The sequence below is a fragment of the Anguilla anguilla genome, chromosome 9, assembly GCF_013347855.1.
Source record: "Anguilla anguilla isolate fAngAng1 chromosome 9, fAngAng1.pri, whole genome shotgun sequence".
Taxonomy (NCBI): domain Eukaryota; kingdom Metazoa; phylum Chordata; class Actinopteri; order Anguilliformes; family Anguillidae; genus Anguilla; species Anguilla anguilla.
Window position 1 is genome coordinate 47,966,767 of NC_049209.1, and position 17,025 is coordinate 47,983,791.

Below are 17,025 nucleotides of genomic sequence, written 5' to 3' on the forward strand. Positions count from 1 at the left end.
AGTATTTAAATGGTGCATTAAAAAACCCCAAAAAGAAACAAAGAAAAAAACATACATTCCACAGTATGCCCCAGCCTAAACCCCCACAAACCCAAGTCAAGGGTGACAGTGGCACAGAAAAGCTCAGTATGTGGCATATAGGAAGAAAACGTGGGCAAAACCAGACTCAATAGGGGGGAGGCCATCTTCCTTTGGTGGGCTCCTATACACAATAACATGCTCACAATTACTTCACATCTAACAGAGTTTATATAAGACAAAACGTGAGCACGTGTACTTTATGAGAAAAAAAATAATGCCAATTTTCTCTGTCATAGTTAACTTGCCACTGAGCATTTGCTGTATTCTTAAACACACATGTACCAATTAGCATTCAGGTGTGGTTTTTCATTACATGTATGAGTATTCTTGCTGAAACTAATCATGAAAATACGCACACATTTGACTCCTAGACTAGTTATTTCTGTAATCAATTTTACACGTACATGAACACATTCTGTAAATATTATGTAGTCACTCCAGACCTAAGATAAATGCAATTCAAGTGTATTATTTTATTACTAATAACCCAATTGCCATTTAAATCTTATAGCTTTCTGAGTTTGATGCTGAGCGACTCAGGCAGTAACAGTTTGACTGGCAGGCTGTGGAAAAAAACCTCTGATGATCTATCCAGAACTACCTGCGCATATGAACACAGGTTACTCAGCAATCGGTTTAACCTTTTGAGAGGGATCGTTTATAGGAAGCCTGTCTTCCCTTCGCCGAGCGCCATTGTTTACCCACCGCGGCTCGGCTAACGGCTCGTCAATGAGCGCGCGCGTTAGCTTTATCGAAATTCATCGCGATTCCGTCAGCGAGCCGGCGTTCCCCTCTCGTCGCGTACGGAAGACCCCCGGCTCCTCCAACCGCCGTATTCTGGCTCCGGTCGCGCGGATGCATTACCGCCGAACCGTGCGGTAACGACAAGGAGTGTGAACAGCGCAGGCTAATGAACGCGCGCGACGCTAACGGTGTTAGCCGCGACGCGCCCGACAACTCCCACGCAAATGACAGGCGTGCGCCGGGGGGAAGGGAGGGGGATACCGGATCGAATTATGAAAGGTCCCGCGTTGAATGCGCGACGTCCTCTGATGCGTTCGATGCGCGCTCTTCGGTGACACGTTTGGGGAGTAATCACGCTCCCTGGGATATTTAAAAAAAATGCAGGGGAAGAGGAGGGGAAGGGGATTGTGATCTGATCTATTGGCAGCTTGAAATGATTTCCCCCTGCGAAGATAAGCAATGGGACTCGCGCAATCCCGGCATGGCCCCCGTTGTGAAATTTACACACGACCGGGTGTGAAAGCCGTGTGCATGGGTCGCTGTAGACCACAGGTCTATAACTCTGGCCCTTGAGAGGGTCTATTGGTTTTTGCTGTTTGCTTACAGGCTGTTATAACACACTGCCATAGCCTTTAGTTTTCCTCCCATTGCATTGCTTATGCTAATTAACCTCTCCCACTGCAGTAATTCCCATTGACAACAGGCCAGTAAGGCTACGAAACTTGGAATAATATCTGCACTCACGCAATTGTCTCTCCACTCCACCTTATTTACTGCACAACCCAAACCGACTCCCCGAGCTCTCTTCTGGTGCTGGATAGGAAGGCTCGCAGAAACTGAATCTATTTTCTTTTCTTGCCTCCCACAACCGCCTCTCCCATTTCAGGGGTACGATAAAGTCGGCCCAAGTTCGACCGCAGCCAACTCCAGCCCCCACGCGAGGCGCGTCTGTGTTCTAGCCGGCTTGTCTCATTAGTCAATTATGTAAAACAACGGCTCAATCTGACAACAGATCACAGTCGCTGAGTCGTACACGGGCAGGTTTGCTTGCGGTAAATGAAACACTGTCCTGGCTGTATTGGTATTGATTGGAGCCTCTGGTGCATGGGTTGCCACGCACACCGTGAAGGTGAAACTTCATGAAAAGGGACAGTGTTATTTTTCTTCATTGAAGATTCAGAAATATTGGATAAACACACACACGCACGCACTCACACACGCACACGCACACACACACACAAACATGCACACGTGCACTCACACACACACAAACAACACATGCATATGCACACAAATAGACAAACAACCCTGGGATTTACTTACAGGTTACTATTTTAAAACACGTGTTTTTGTTCGTGTGCATCTATCAATGAAGCCACAAGAGTGTACTTGCCATAGACATACATGGGTTTACAAGGTACAGATAGACAGGCACAGAGACAAACCCACACACGTGTGCACACACACACACACACACACACACACACATGCACGCACACACGCACACACACACACACACACACACACACACAAACACGCAGGCACGCACACACACACGCAGCACTAACAGACATGTTCCTCTCATGTTCCTGCATTATCCTCCTGTCCTTTGATCTCGCGCGCTGTCGCCACACCGCCTCCGTCCCGAAATGAGAAATCTCAGCGCCAGCTGAGGTCCCGTTTCAAAAGCCGCTCTTCTGCGCGCGCGAAACCCGCGTCCTTACGCTTTCCCAAAGGCCTCCTCCGAGCCCCCCGTCTCCGAGCTCCAGTCTTCGTAGGCTTTTTGGAAAAGCACTTGGACCTCTCTGCACTGGATGAGCCATTACTCAGGTTTCTGATATTATCAGTGCAAAGGTATTGATTTTTTTCCCCTTCTCTTTCACATCTACCGTTGCTTCTTATTGACTGAAAGCAAAGCAACACAATACGAATGTTTTATCCTTTTACTGTCTGCTTTATATATATATATATATATATATATATATATATATATATATATATATATATGCACACACTGTATATATAATGTGTGTGCATATGTGTGCATGTCTGTGTGTGTATGTGTTGTGTATGACAGTGAGTTAATATGCCAGAAAAGAAAACAAAAAAAGGAGAAAAAACTCTCTCTACGCAAAATTGATGTCATATATTTTCCTCAATGGGTTATTGCACCCTCTCATCAAGGCATCAACTATCCTTTTATTAATAACGAGCGAGATATGCGCGGAATATTCCGTCTGGCTCGTTACGCGTATTGCGTTTCCCGCTGGGCCCAGGTCGCACTCTGAGAGAAACAGCTGTACTGGCTGTGTAATAAAGAATGAGGAATGTGTCCAGCGTAAAACGCGTCAGATGTCAGAGGAGCATGGCTCCAGTAGCTATTCTAAGCTCCCTTCCAGCTGACAGCGAAGCGAGTCTCACAGGACTTCATTTTTTAAATTTTTTTATTTTACCAGAGTCCGCTGCCCTCTCCGGTTGTTTGCAAGCTTTTTCGAACCAACAGCCACTTACAGACACGGAATTCAGTCGATTGTAAAATGTCATGCTTTTGTTGAGCGAGAGAAATAAAAATCCGCTGACATTCTTGTACCCCTGTGCTTAAAAGGAGTCCGCACCCCGGCTCGGTCAGAATGGCTGGCGAATGGCGCATGAATTCGAACCTTTGGCCGGCAGCGCGTTTTGGATTTCTCGGTGAGTCGTCCGGCCTAGACACGCGCCAAACCCCGCCGAAAATAAAAATTCATGCCCCGTCTTGAGGGATTTCTGCATGAAAGAAAGGAGAAAAATGTCCATGTTTGATTTCTTAACCTTTCCAGGTTAGCCGGCAGTGTGTGTGCTTCCTGTCTATCGATTTGTGTACCGAGATAACATTGCAGACCCTTTCAACTAGGTCAAACGGATAAAGGAGAAAGAAAAAAAGCATACAGAAACACAGAAGTTCACTCCTTTCTGGAAGATGTAACGGCAGTCGGCTCAGCCTTCTGTTTAAATATGAGAGACATACAAATGCCACTGTGACATGAATAATGAATCCCTTCTTAATTACCCCCGATTGTTATACGCTTTAAAAACGCTGCGTACGACTAAGCCCTACATTCCGTCGGAGCCAGCTTAGCATGTGGTGGGATCGTCTGTTCCAAACCTGCACAAATTGGCTTCGAGCGTTCCGGACTTCACAGTCTGAGCAAGTGACCCGAAATAGCCCCGCGAAGTAAAAATGATTAATCATTGTTACGTTTCAAAGTAAAAACAAGCACAATTATGTAGACGCGTACCATTAAAAAGAAGAACTGCATGGCTTTAGCAATCTGCTAGCATGAGTAAATCATTTAGCGTGGAGAGAGGTTTGAGAAAGAACAGTGATGCAGAGAGACCTTTTATTTGTTTATTTATTTATTCATTCATTCAGGTCTATGCAGTCAAACTTGCATGCTGGATGCATTCAGACTTAAACACATATCCGCTTGGATGCAATATTGACAAAATAATTAAACGGAAGTAATTTTTTTCTTCAAAAGATTGTTAATCGTGCAAGTGACTTTTTAGTTTCTGTTTATTTAGGGATTATACATCTATCCATCCATTATCTATAATTGTTTATCCTCGGCAGGGCTGCAGGCAGTAGTGAAGGGATTATGCCCAAAAACAGAAAAATACTGTATAGTGAGTGTGCACACCTAACCTAATGCCCTGCCACCAACCCCTCACCCCAACCGATCGCTGAACACCCTATCCGACGGTTGCTCCAATCCCATCCCCCACCCCAGGCTCGTAGGATACATTGATACAAGTAAATAAATTAGATTGCCTTTTGCCAGCACCAAGAAAAAGAAGGTCTGCAATTATCTTTATGGAGTCTTCTCACATCTGTATAGTGTCACATCGAGTCGCACGTAAAGATAACGGCTTTTAAGTGATGAGGACTGTCGACTATAACCCATATTTCTACCGGACCCATTACTGCCAACATCTCACTGTCTTTGAAGATATTGTATGTGACGCATTCTGAATAATGCATTGCTTCAACACCCTTGGCCCGCATGTAAATGCACAGAATACAGATGCGCAAACACGCAGTAAAACGCTCTTTTGCTAACGATGAAACATGGGGATGCATCACGAGTGGATGTAGGAAACCCAGTTGGTGACCGGTTTGTTTTGGAAGAGCACTTGATCTGGCTTTGACCGATATTCGTCAAATTGTAGTCATCTTGATCGCTTTGATTTCAAAATTTTGGTATTTTTTCTCATATGTACTATATGTCGATGGATATATGATTTACTGTGTACAATTTCACTGTAAGAAAATGAATACTCATTTCAAGGTAACTTGCTTCCCTATTTTCTTTTAGTTTTGAGCTTAACTTCTATTTTTTAATTCAAGTTCAAGTTATGCCAACTCCATTTCTTGTATTTTACAAGTTTTGTAAATGTAAATGTAAACTTTTCAGTTTTAATAATGCAAACAAAGTTTTCTGAACAAAACAAGTAATGAATTTCAGTTGGCATAACGACTTAAATCGAAGTTAAGTTCAAATCTAATACATTAAGGCCAGATTCACAAACAGATTAATCTTAGTCCTGGAATAAATTTTTTTTTGTATGGAATTCAGACTAGGACTAGACCTAATCTCTGTCTGTGAAACTAGATCCAAGTGAAGCAAGTTTCCTTGAAATCCTGACCATTCTGAATTTTGTTTTATTTTTATTTTTTATAAACAGTATTGTCTTTGTGGAAAATTCACTTTTGCCTTTACATTTTAGGCTTTTTTTCAGAGCAACTTTACACAGCTGTTTTTTAAACAAAAAATACAGAGAACCGGGCAGTTACCAAAGTAATTCAGGTTAGACATATTGCTCATGGGTACAACAGCAGTGCCCTAGTTTAGAACTGAGCAGGCAATCTTGCAGTGGCCAGCCTGGTCCCTTACCTATTACGTGCCACTGGCATCCAGAAGTGCGTGAGCTGAAAGTAAACACAGGATGCATTAGCTCCCAAAAACCTTTGCTGGAAATATGCTGAAGGCTTGAACAAAATTATTAATTTCTTCAAACTAACTGCATTGTAGGTCTTCATTCCGGAAGTCACTTACAGGTAGTGTGTCAGGACTCGTGGGGGTACGGACCCAAAAGCAGAGGGAGAGGGAGAGAAAAAAAAACACGAAACTCAAAAGGATAGATACGAACAAGGACTTTACTACAACAAAAAGGCAAACACAAACAGGGAACAGGTAAGGCCACAAAGGGCAAAACAACAAACTCAAAACATTCTTAAGAACAAAAAAAACACAGAACAGAACACAGGCAGGCAGGGTACAGACAGGTGGAACACACAGGCAAACACATAAAAGAAACACCAGAAGATACATACAGGTCTGGAACAAGCACAAGTCGGACGCAAACACAGGTAGGACGCAAACACAAGGAACCAGCACCTGAGTCAAGGGGACAAAGAACTTAAATAGACAGGGGGTAACAAGACACAGGTGAACTCAAAAAACAATCAAACCAGAAAAGGAGGGGATAACAAGACACAGGTGGGAACAATGATAGAATAACGAGACAATTGAAAACAATCATACAATTAAAAGGGGGGAGCAGGACACAAAACAGAAGTGCCGCCAACAAGGGAAACACAGACAGGAAAACACAGAACCATGACATAGTGAGAAATACGAATAATAAAAAAATGCAACACAAAAGCAACTGATTGGGTGTTTGGTCATTACGCAGAATGGCACAGAGTATATGTCAGTGTGAGATACTGTTTCACAGAGAAACTGCATTGTGAAGTACCCAATGAAGTGAAAGTACATTCTGTCGTTATGAAAAGACCTGATTCAGCATTTCATGTATGCATTTATATGTCATATGATTACTATATATATCATTAAATGATAAATGGTATTGGATATATTAAAACATTCATTAATTTAATATGTGCTTATATTAATAATTTCCCCAATGTACACTCGGATAGGCTTGAGCTGATATTAGACAATGTTAGATTTGTTATTAACTACATGTATGATTTAGGGGTCTTTTTTAGACTTGATTGATTGATTGATGAAATGGCCAACAAATGACTTGTTGGTTTGTTTATGTAATCCATCTGCATTCACTTGGGTGTTTGTGTTTTCTATGTTGGACCCACATTATAAAACTTTATTTAGCTGACTCAGCAATGCCAGCATGTCCAATTTACAGTACATAATGCAATGCAAATGTGATTCACAAGCAATAGGTGTAACCATTAAAACGATGCTGTCAAAATGAAAAAACACAAAAAACAAACAAACAAATGAACACACAAACAACATCTAAACCGCAACACTGACCCAGTTTCCTTCCTCCAAACTTCCTTTAAATGATTCAGCGTATTATTCCACCATTATATCTACTTCATAAAGAATGCCATTAGCAACAACACTTACCCACGGAGATTCACTGTTTTGATCCCGAGCCATTTTCTTTATATACAAAATTAACTTTCCTTTGACAACGTAATGGGCAAAACAAATACATAAGTGTTCCAATATCTCCAGAGATATAATGCATTCTTTGTTCATTAATGCTGATAAAACTGGGCTGAAAATGCACAGTAGCACATTTACACACAACTTCAAAACAAGCACGCATCTTCTGGTAGAGGTAGAGTAAGGTAGAGTTTAATTTATTCATTAGGAAACAGAGGCAAGGCCAGTGAATGGCGGCCAAAATGCTCCATAACACATTTTCCTTTGAGAGCTACTGTTCTGAAACTTTGTCTAGACAGTAGGCCTTATTGCTCAAATCGGATTAGTTTTTTTTTTTCAAATCCGTTTTTCTTTTCTGGCGACCGTCCTCACAATAATCTCACAAGTGGCCAGATCCAAGTATTTAGACAAGCTACATGTTTCTTATTTTTTGTCATGAACTGATAGTGTACAGTAAGCCAGCACTGTGTCATTTGGGAAGTGACAAAAAAAGTGCTGGTACAAATCAGGTTTTTACCAGTCAGACACAAGTTGCATAGCCAGGTATTGGATATGTACTGAACTTAGGACGGCAAACAAATGTGGTCCAAATTGGAATTGAAAAATGTCCAATTTAGTTTGATCATCTGATGTTTAGGAACAACTCAGATATGCATCAGATACGTTTTGGGTCGCTTCAGTTCTTCTATCCAAACTAAGGCTAAGACCCAAAATATGACTGACACTGTTTATGTAAAGACTACACAAAAACCAAGGCCAAATTGAATGCCCATGTTTGTTATGGCAAAAAAGGCTTCTGTAATGTCGTTCAGGGAAGTCAAGGTTAAGATCTGAATCAAAGTGATTTGATTCAGGTGATTGTATAATGAGTATATGTAATGGTATCAATATGAGGTTTTTAACACATGCCTTGTAAAGCCATGAAAGGCTCAAACAGGTAGGTTGCTTTCACAAACTGTATTTCTCTATAATGAAAAGGCCAGGACATTGCTTTCAGGAATGCATTTCACTTTCATGGAAAAAAAAATCCAACCTTCACAAGCTTTCTTCTCTTGTGTATTGCACTTATAGTTGACAAAATGACACAAGATGATTTTTAACTTATTTTAAGCAGCATATTTTTTAACAATGAGTTATGGCCTTGAAGAGATATTGATACCCAATGCTCCTTCATATCTATATATTTATCTTTATTGCTACTGGAGCACCGTGAAAATGCAATGTAGTATATTTTAAATTCCAATAGTATGCATTGCTATATTTGTGGGAAGAAATGCAAATATATTTTATTGGATGGCAGGCAGTGTTTAGTTATTAACATGAAAATGATAATTTAGTGTCATAAGAAGACAGTAGGAATGGTCCATTGCTACTGTTTCTATGCTAATAATGTTTCAGTATGAAATGTTTATTAGTGATCAATATTAAGGAAGTTATATTAGCAATAAATATTTTGTAAGTTCCTGTCATTCACATACATTAGGTGGTTCACTTTTTCAGAGCATGGAGTAAACAGTTTTTTTTAACCATACTGGTTAAAATATTAAAATAATAATTATGATAGGACAAACAGGCTACAGCAAGCCCAACTGGCTCAAACAGACAGCAAATGTACACGGCAATATGGTCTGTGTCAAAATATACTTGACATGATACGTGAGTTTTAGCACTAAAGTTAAGATTATGTTGTCCCCATTAGACTCATATAAACTGTTGTATGTAAGATATTTAAAGAGTAAAATCTACCATAAGATAATCAAAAAAGTCAATTGAATTTGTTAAATGTCTAGCACATAGTTCGAAAGAAAGATGGCCCATATATGCATTGCACGTGACAGCTTACTGGCAGAAGAAGAACACGTGTGGCTGTGCTTTTCACCTTTACTGTGCTTTACCTGCAGAGAACAGCTACCGGCCCTCGGAATAAAGTGCTTTGAGATCCTCGACTAGGATGAAAGAAGCTATAAAAATACAATTTATAATTCAGTGTTTTTTTTTTTTTTTTTTCCCTGCCACCCAGCCATTCTGGATGAAAGACCAGTTGCTCTACATCTGAGTGTTGTACACAATAAAGGAGGTTTCCCTTGCATGCACAGTATCACCTGTTTTTAGATGGATGACATAAAAAATGTATGGGCGGATACGTGATTGAAGATATTCAGCGGCTGGTGCATTCAATACATTGTCCATTGTACATGGTCCATTCTTTTACATCGGGACAATGCCCACTCACTTCGCTTCCTGGATTACGATTAGTTAAGAACAACCACCATTAAGACCAATGTACAGCAAGCAATGATGGCATACTAAAACGAAACATTTAAATTGTAGTGTATTGATTAAATAACTGCATAACTGCATGCACTGAAATTGCGTTTCACTGACTGCGATACGTGACGGGCGCCTTGCATTGCGGTGCATTTGTTGCAATGCGCAGGTGCTGTAGGTTCATTGGAGTTCTCTCAAGTAAAGACATGCCACGACGGTCAAAAGGCTAAGTGCGCGTCGGACTGATTAATACATCTCACAAATGTACACGGATGTGTACGCACGAACAGGATCAATAAACAGCCAAAGAGGAACCCAGAGTCCAGATTTCTACAAATAAGAAATCAATGGATTTATTCATCTATTTATTTATTTATTTTTTTTTGTTTTGTTTTTTTTTTGGTCCTTGTGATTATCTTCAACGGAGCCTGAGGCCATGGCAGGGGAAAGCTAATTGCAAACTAGCGTTCGAAGCTAATTGCACACTAGCCTCTAAGTGCATTATTACTGGGGCAGCCATGCATCCTTCGGTTCAATTCACATCTGCCCTGCATTTTGACTCACAGTTAAATACATGTAACTTATCTTCCAGCTTTCAGCGATAAACAAAATTCCGTCTCACCAAACTAAGTCTGTCAAATAGTCGGTGAGTAAATTTGTAATTCAAAATTGGGGACAAATATGGACCGAATCCAAGCCGCATCGCACTGATGAAAACAGATGATAGTGCCTTCGAAAGGACAAATTCACCTTGGGAATTTAGTTTTCTTAAAAAAAAAAATAAAAAAAAAATTGTTGGTTGTATCTCCCATGATGACAGCCTGATTTATTGTGTAACATGGCCTCCGTTGGTATCCGTATCTCGAGGCCAGCGACCCGAGGGCGTTGAGTCAACCGCGGCTGTCATGACGACATCCACAGCTCGTCCAGAACACGGTGTTTACGTTGCACTTCAGATTGACAGGGAAGAGAAATAATTTCTGCAATCTGCAATTACCATTAACTTTAATAGCATGGTAAGGTACTTCATTGCCACTTGGTTGTTAATGAATAATAATCATAAGCGTGTCTAGAATTATACCCTTCCAGTAATATCGAGCACATGATTTTTCTTTTATTTTTAAACTCTTCAGCAAGAAAATAAATCAATGTTCTACATGGGAATATAAACAAACGATAAATACGTATGCGCAATCTTATAGTACTGTACACTTTAATGGTCAAATGGGCGCCTCAATACAAAAGAACAACAGCTTTTATCCATACATGTCTTTTGCACATATTTATGACATACATTCAGCTAGGTGATGGGAAATAGCTAATTTATGCTAAAAACAGACACCACTACAGACTAAAATACCTTCCCATAGAAGCCTTTACATGTCCAAGCAATTCCTACTCATTGACTTATCTAATCCCACAATGTTAGTCACAAGCTTTGTGTCAGTATGTCATAAAATTATTAATTACAGTTTTTCCATGGGTTGTCAAATTAATAACAAATACGGGAAACGGATAAACATACATGAATGTGATCTGCTCATTTGTGGTAGCAGAAAGGAAAGAAGGAAAAAAATAAATCTCTAAAAGGAAATCTAAAGGAGTCCTATCAATAGAAGGTGCACTGCTCCGAGTCTTCTCTTGGGTTCTATGGTAGAGGAAATGGCTGGCTGTGGACTTCCTGTTAGTACAGGAAGCAGCTGAGCCTGTCGGACTGACGACACTTGAGCAGCTTCAGGAAGGTCTCCACCCTGTGGGCGTCTTTCCTGAAGCAGGTGAGGAGAGTGTAATCCGTCAGCACCGACTCCACCATGTTGGGCTGCGTCGCGAAGTGGGTCAGGTTCTGGCTGGGGTCGGACACCAAAATGTCTTCATTCAGCATCTGAGGAGACAGAGCGGGGTAGGGAGAGAAAGACCGCATTAGAGAGAGAGAAGAGAGAGAGAGAAGAGACAGGGCAGCCCTTGTAGAGATGAATTACACTGGCATGTCTTGTAAACATTTGGACTTTATTATTTGGATTAAGTCATTTCTGATCTTTAAAATATATCTTATGTCAATATATACATTGCAGTATATTCCATTTCCAGTAGAGATTAGAGAGAAGGAAGAAATAGCCGTTGTATATATTAAGGGCAAATTTGAGGCAGGATAAAATCTGAATATATAATGTCAAAGGCTATTGGAAAAATATCCTCTGTGTAATTACAGTGTATAAAATGTCGATCAAACCTCATTCTCCAGATGGAGATCTTCATTATAGATTGCAAGGTGGAACATGAGTCCAGACCTAACGTTCAGGCATAATTGTGAAGCAACCTTTAGTGAATATCTGATCATGCGTATCATGTGTTGCACGGCTCGTTGCCATGATAATTTGCACACCGCGTTCAAAATGGACTCAGCCCTTGTTCATCGGAGGCAGGGTCATTATGTTTGCTCGACCTTCCCGGCAACCGCGCGTCCTGTTGCCGTGTCAAAACACGAGTTCTGAAAGCGATGCTCGTTTGCCAATTACGGCCTTGTATTAATAAGCGTCCCGGTCTCACCGTTAGGGTGCTGATCTGAGATCAGTTCTTCGGCAGTCCATAGGCCTAACAAATCCCTTCTGAACTAAAAGGCTAAACTGGTCCCAGATCAGCACTTCTCCCTTTGAGCAGCTTCATGAACACAGGCTCAGAACGCAAGCGAATGCTGTTGTCTTGAAGTGAAAGTGAGTAAAGGACCATGGAAGGCACCTCTGCATGCCATGCAAATTTGTAACATGGCTGCAAACATCCGGCGCTGATTTTAATAAAGCGTCTTCGCTTTACTGAATCCGCCGTGTTACCGTACACGTCTGCGGCGCTTACAAGACGCCGTACGAGTTTTCCGAATGCAATTTCGCGAGTAATTAGCACGCGCGCAAAAAAAGCGCCTTCGCGAGCGATGTTTTCGTCGGGACCGACGAGCCGGCGGCGACGTTTCTGAGTACGTTCATTTGCCGGGCGAGCGGGAGGCTTTAAACGCCACCTTGGGGAGGCGCGCGCGGGGGGGGGGGGGAGGCGCGGGCGGGGGGGGGAGGCGCGCGCGCGGGGGGGGGAGATGTGTGTGGCCCCCCGAAAGGCACTCCTGTCGAGTGCTTTTCCTGGGACTGAAATGGAACGCCGCGCCAGAACTGATCGAGTGCGTCGCACTTGTGCACTTCTGCTTGAGTTTTGTTTTTGAAGCTTCTCCCTAACCTATTGTTAAAACCCACCCCCCTGCCCCCCAAAAAAACAAAAAAAAAACAGCAGTTGTCAGTAATTGCATTGCTTCTACTTCTGAGCGTACTTCGCTCGGCTAATCGATGAAATACGAGCGAACAAATTCATTTACGATGCCTAAATTTGGTCTCTGCGTACGATACGGCATCCGTGCTGGAAAAAACAACCTTTGCAAATCCGCGACTGAACAACTCAGGCGACGTTACGTTTTCAAAACGGCCGCATCCGGCAGATAGCGTAAAGTAATAAAGGATGTTTAATTTTAATAATTGATCTGAAGGGCACTGGTAGATTAATTAAAGGAAGCTACATGTGAGGAGTTAGCGCCGCGGGGCTCTCTGCCTTCAAGGTCCTCTAATTTATCACCAAAGTCACTTGGCATCCTTTGCTGTGGAGCGGAGTAGCTCATAAACTCCCGGGGAGTCCGCGCCGGCTGATTTTTTTAAAGCAATTAAAAGTTGTGTCTGACATTTGGTCCCACGGGCTCCGGATCACAGAAGCGCATCCCGAGGAGCGCTCGAGCCTTAAAAGAAGACCGAAAGAAAAAAAAACATGGCGGAGGGCGCAGAGCGAGCGTCGCACGGCAACACAGAACCGACGGGGCTGAAGAGAACCGAGCAAACAAATCACGACCCCGAGCTCAGCGGGCACGGCGACCCGACGGTCGACGAGAGTGGAAACGTAATTACCAGTGGGATTTTATTTATTTATTTTTCGCTTTTTTTTATTAACACCAGCGGTCAGCTCTGTTTAAGTGTCCTCCCTCACCGAACGATCCTGTGTTAAAAAAACACATGTGAACGACCACCATGTGAAGAGGACACACATGAACTATAAAAAGATTAATCGCACTCATAAGAGGAGAGCGGAAAAAGGCTACCAATGCTCGCACGTTTTGTTTTCACACGTGGAAATTGTAGTTGATATTTAAAAAATAAAAAAAACTACAATTCCCCGGGAGTTTGTGTGATAATTTGAGGCTCAAAATGACTCAATGTGACCTATTTTCTTTCCACGCATGGGAATTTTCTAAATGTCAACAAAAAAAAAGCCAATCAAATGTGAATGACATTTTCTTTTCACGTGTGAATATTTTAATTCACAGGTGCAAATGTTAAAAAGGCTAATTTAACATGATATTTTCAGCTCATGCAAATGGTCTGTCCCTGATCTACATTGTGGATAAGCAGACTGAGTAAGCTTCCTTAGCATAGCTTATACCTAGTATGCTTTATATAACATAATGTTAAGTTTGATGGTTGGGGCCCCATGCACATTTGTGAGTTCCAATCTTTATAACTTTAACGGATTATCTGAATCTGATTATCTGAAATCAGAGACAAGATCACAGTTTTCATGGCTGTGAATCAAAAACTGGTAGCACCTTACTTAAACTACACTGTAAAGTCTACATAATGTTGCTATAAACTAAGATAAGCTAAACTAAGCTGAACTAAGCCAAGCTAAATTAAGATGAGATAAGTTTTTTTTACTTTATTAATCCTCGCTGGGAAATTGATTCATCAGCAACTACGTGCAATCAAAACAAAGTACCATTAAAAACAATTAACAGTTAAAAACAGATCAAGGACACACAGAACAGGGACAACATGAAGAACATAAAGAAAAACACCAATTAAGAGTCCAGAGCCTAAAAAGTGCTAAAGAGTAATTACTGCAACACACTACGAAAAAATAAATAAATGAGAAATTAGACTCTTATCTGGCCTGGATAAAACACTGTACGGCTGCAACCAGGACAGAAACCTGTTGCTACCAGTCATGACAGAGCATAACATGATGCGCATCATATCAATGTCAAAATGTCACAATGTATGCAGCACGGTTTATGAAGCAGATTTCAAATCACTGTGAAATAATTACAGTGATTGTGGCATAAATTATGTCAGTACGTTGACATCCACGACAAGCTGTGGAAAGCTGTCACGACTGGTTATGACAAGTGTTATTAGCCATACCTAAGATGGCTTTATGGTATCTTAAGTGTAACGGGCGCAGTGTTAGCCTCTGCGCTATCAGACAGGCAGTACCTTTCTGATGAGGACGGTCACTCCCTGCTCCAGGTTCATCAGCTTGGTGGACATCCACTTGGTCTTGTTGAGCAGCCCGTCCGGGGCGTTGTCGTAGAGATCCATCGTGATCTGCAGGCTTTGCAGAGGGCCTGTCCAGGACTGTATCACCACCAGAGTCGAATGGAGGAGCCACTTGTCCTGCGCAGCAATGCAAGACACCTCTGCTCTAATCTCGATAACGCAGGGCCGACTGACTGCACGCATAAATGTTGCCGCTTATTAATATTTCAAAAGCCTACAATGCCTTACCCCAGTATCAAAGATATGTTGAGCTCAGAGCTCGGTTCAGTACAGTCGGTACAGAAGTAATGACATTACAGTGTGTGTGTGCATGTGTGTATGTGTGAGTGTGTGTGTGCGTGTGTGTGTACAAAGGACAACCACAATAAGCTCCCCAGACCACATCCAAGGCCAGGTTAATCGGCAGAGGTTTTGGAGGGAAAACCAAGGCGCTAAAGTAAACAAATCCAAAGCCAAGGCGAGGCGGAGCGGGGTCGAGATCCTCCGTCTTACCGAGATCTGCTGGATTTCGCCCTTGGATCCGGGAACAGATCTGGTGCTGCACGCGTTCCCCCCTCGGCTCAGCTGGGCTCGTATCGAAGAGGGGATGTACATTTCCTCCTGTCGGCGACGACAGACAGACAGACAGACAGACGCTGAGCCGCGCGTCGCTAATCGCAGAGGCTAGCCGCGGCGTCTCTGAACCAGCGACGCCACTTTTCTCCCCGCCGTACATGCTGATATGTTCACTCTGCGGTGGGTGGACTTTCAGACAGGTTTAAGTGCGGGACTTGTAATGCGGCCAGCTGTTGAAATGGAGCTTAAAACAAGCAATTAAAGGGTCTGAAGGATTCGTGTGACACGGTATTTGTGTATTCAGGGCATGGTACGAGTTAGCTTCGCATAAATTCTGCGTGATTTATAATCGGGTTATTATCTCATTAATTTGGACATTTCTGTGCGAGAGAACCCTCGTTTCGGTGAAGCAAAATTAAACAGAGTTGATGAGAGACTGAAAAAGTAGTAATGAAAAGTACCGATTTTGTTAATTTGCATCAGATATTACAAGACTTGAAGTTCTAGGGTTTTAATTACAGTCTCTCTCTTTTTCTCCCTCCCTCTCCCTCTCTCACTCTCTCTCTCTCTCTCCACCCTCCCTCGCCCCCCCCCCCCCCCCCCCCCCCGTTCTACAGCTGTGCTCACAAACAGCGTGCATGACTCCTCAGAGACACGGTAGATGAGCTCGGCGTGTTGGATGATTCGGTCCAGCAGCTTGTCCAGGGAGATGGAGGGGCAGCGCGTGCCGTCCTGGTCCTCCTTGCAGTCCATAGGATATCCCACAATCCTGTGAGTCAGCATCAGCCACACAAAACCCTGCAGCACTGGTCACACAAAAGCACATACGTACCCTCCAGTCAGCCGCCACGAGGCCCAAAACATAGACATCTTTACAGTTTAAATCAGTAAGTCGGTTATTGATTCAAAAACAGCCAAAAATTGAATCAACGTGTAATAAAATGAAAATTTTACTCCCTGGAAACACATGAAAAACATGTGAATTGAGACTGAATACCAATTTAAACTTCTTATCTTTGCAATATACAACTTTCTGGCTAGTAAAGAAACATATTTACCCTTGTTCATTCTGATGGAAAACATTACTGTCTTGTGTAAACTTGTATAGACTTTCTACCTCAGTCTACCATTTGATCAACCCTTATATACAAAACACCCCAGAACTTATGAAAGATTCATTCTGAATTTTGAAGACATAACGGAAGAAAAAGAAAGCTGATATCCACAAGTCTTCCTTTTGATTTTATACATTATCTTTATCTTGGTTGGGAGGGCGGGGGTCAGTGACGGAGGACTTCTGAATACCAGCTGGCGGTAATGTTCTAGAAAATGTGACAGTTTCCTTTTGACGTAAGGTGAACAATACTTTGAGAAAGATAGGTGAATGGACTGTCAAATCTGGCCACAACCTGAATACTATGTTTGTATTTTGCTTTATTGATTCTTTCCTGTTCCAGTGTATAATTTCAATTTCAGCATTAGCACATAGCCCTGACAGTAAGACCTTCGTATTTTTAAAATAGGCCTACTGTGTGCGATGAAAA

At 42.1% G+C, this 17,025-nt stretch overlaps 1 protein-coding gene across 1 annotated transcript; it reads right to left on the bottom strand.

Moving 5' to 3' along the window:
* Positions 1-10,766: 10,766 nt before the first annotated feature.
* smtlb (somatolactin beta) lies at positions 10,767-16,578 on the bottom strand. Its single transcript, XM_035434599.1, has 5 exons — positions 16,540-16,578; positions 16,109-16,287; positions 15,419-15,526; positions 14,864-15,043; positions 10,767-11,451 (listed from the first exon to the last, which is right to left on the bottom strand). The coding sequence occupies exons 1-5, from the start codon at positions 16,562-16,564 to the stop codon at positions 11,254-11,256; spliced, it is 690 nt and encodes a 229-aa protein (XP_035290490.1). The 5' UTR covers positions 16,565-16,578; the 3' UTR covers positions 10,767-11,253.
* Between the last annotated feature and the right edge of the window lie 447 nt (positions 16,579-17,025).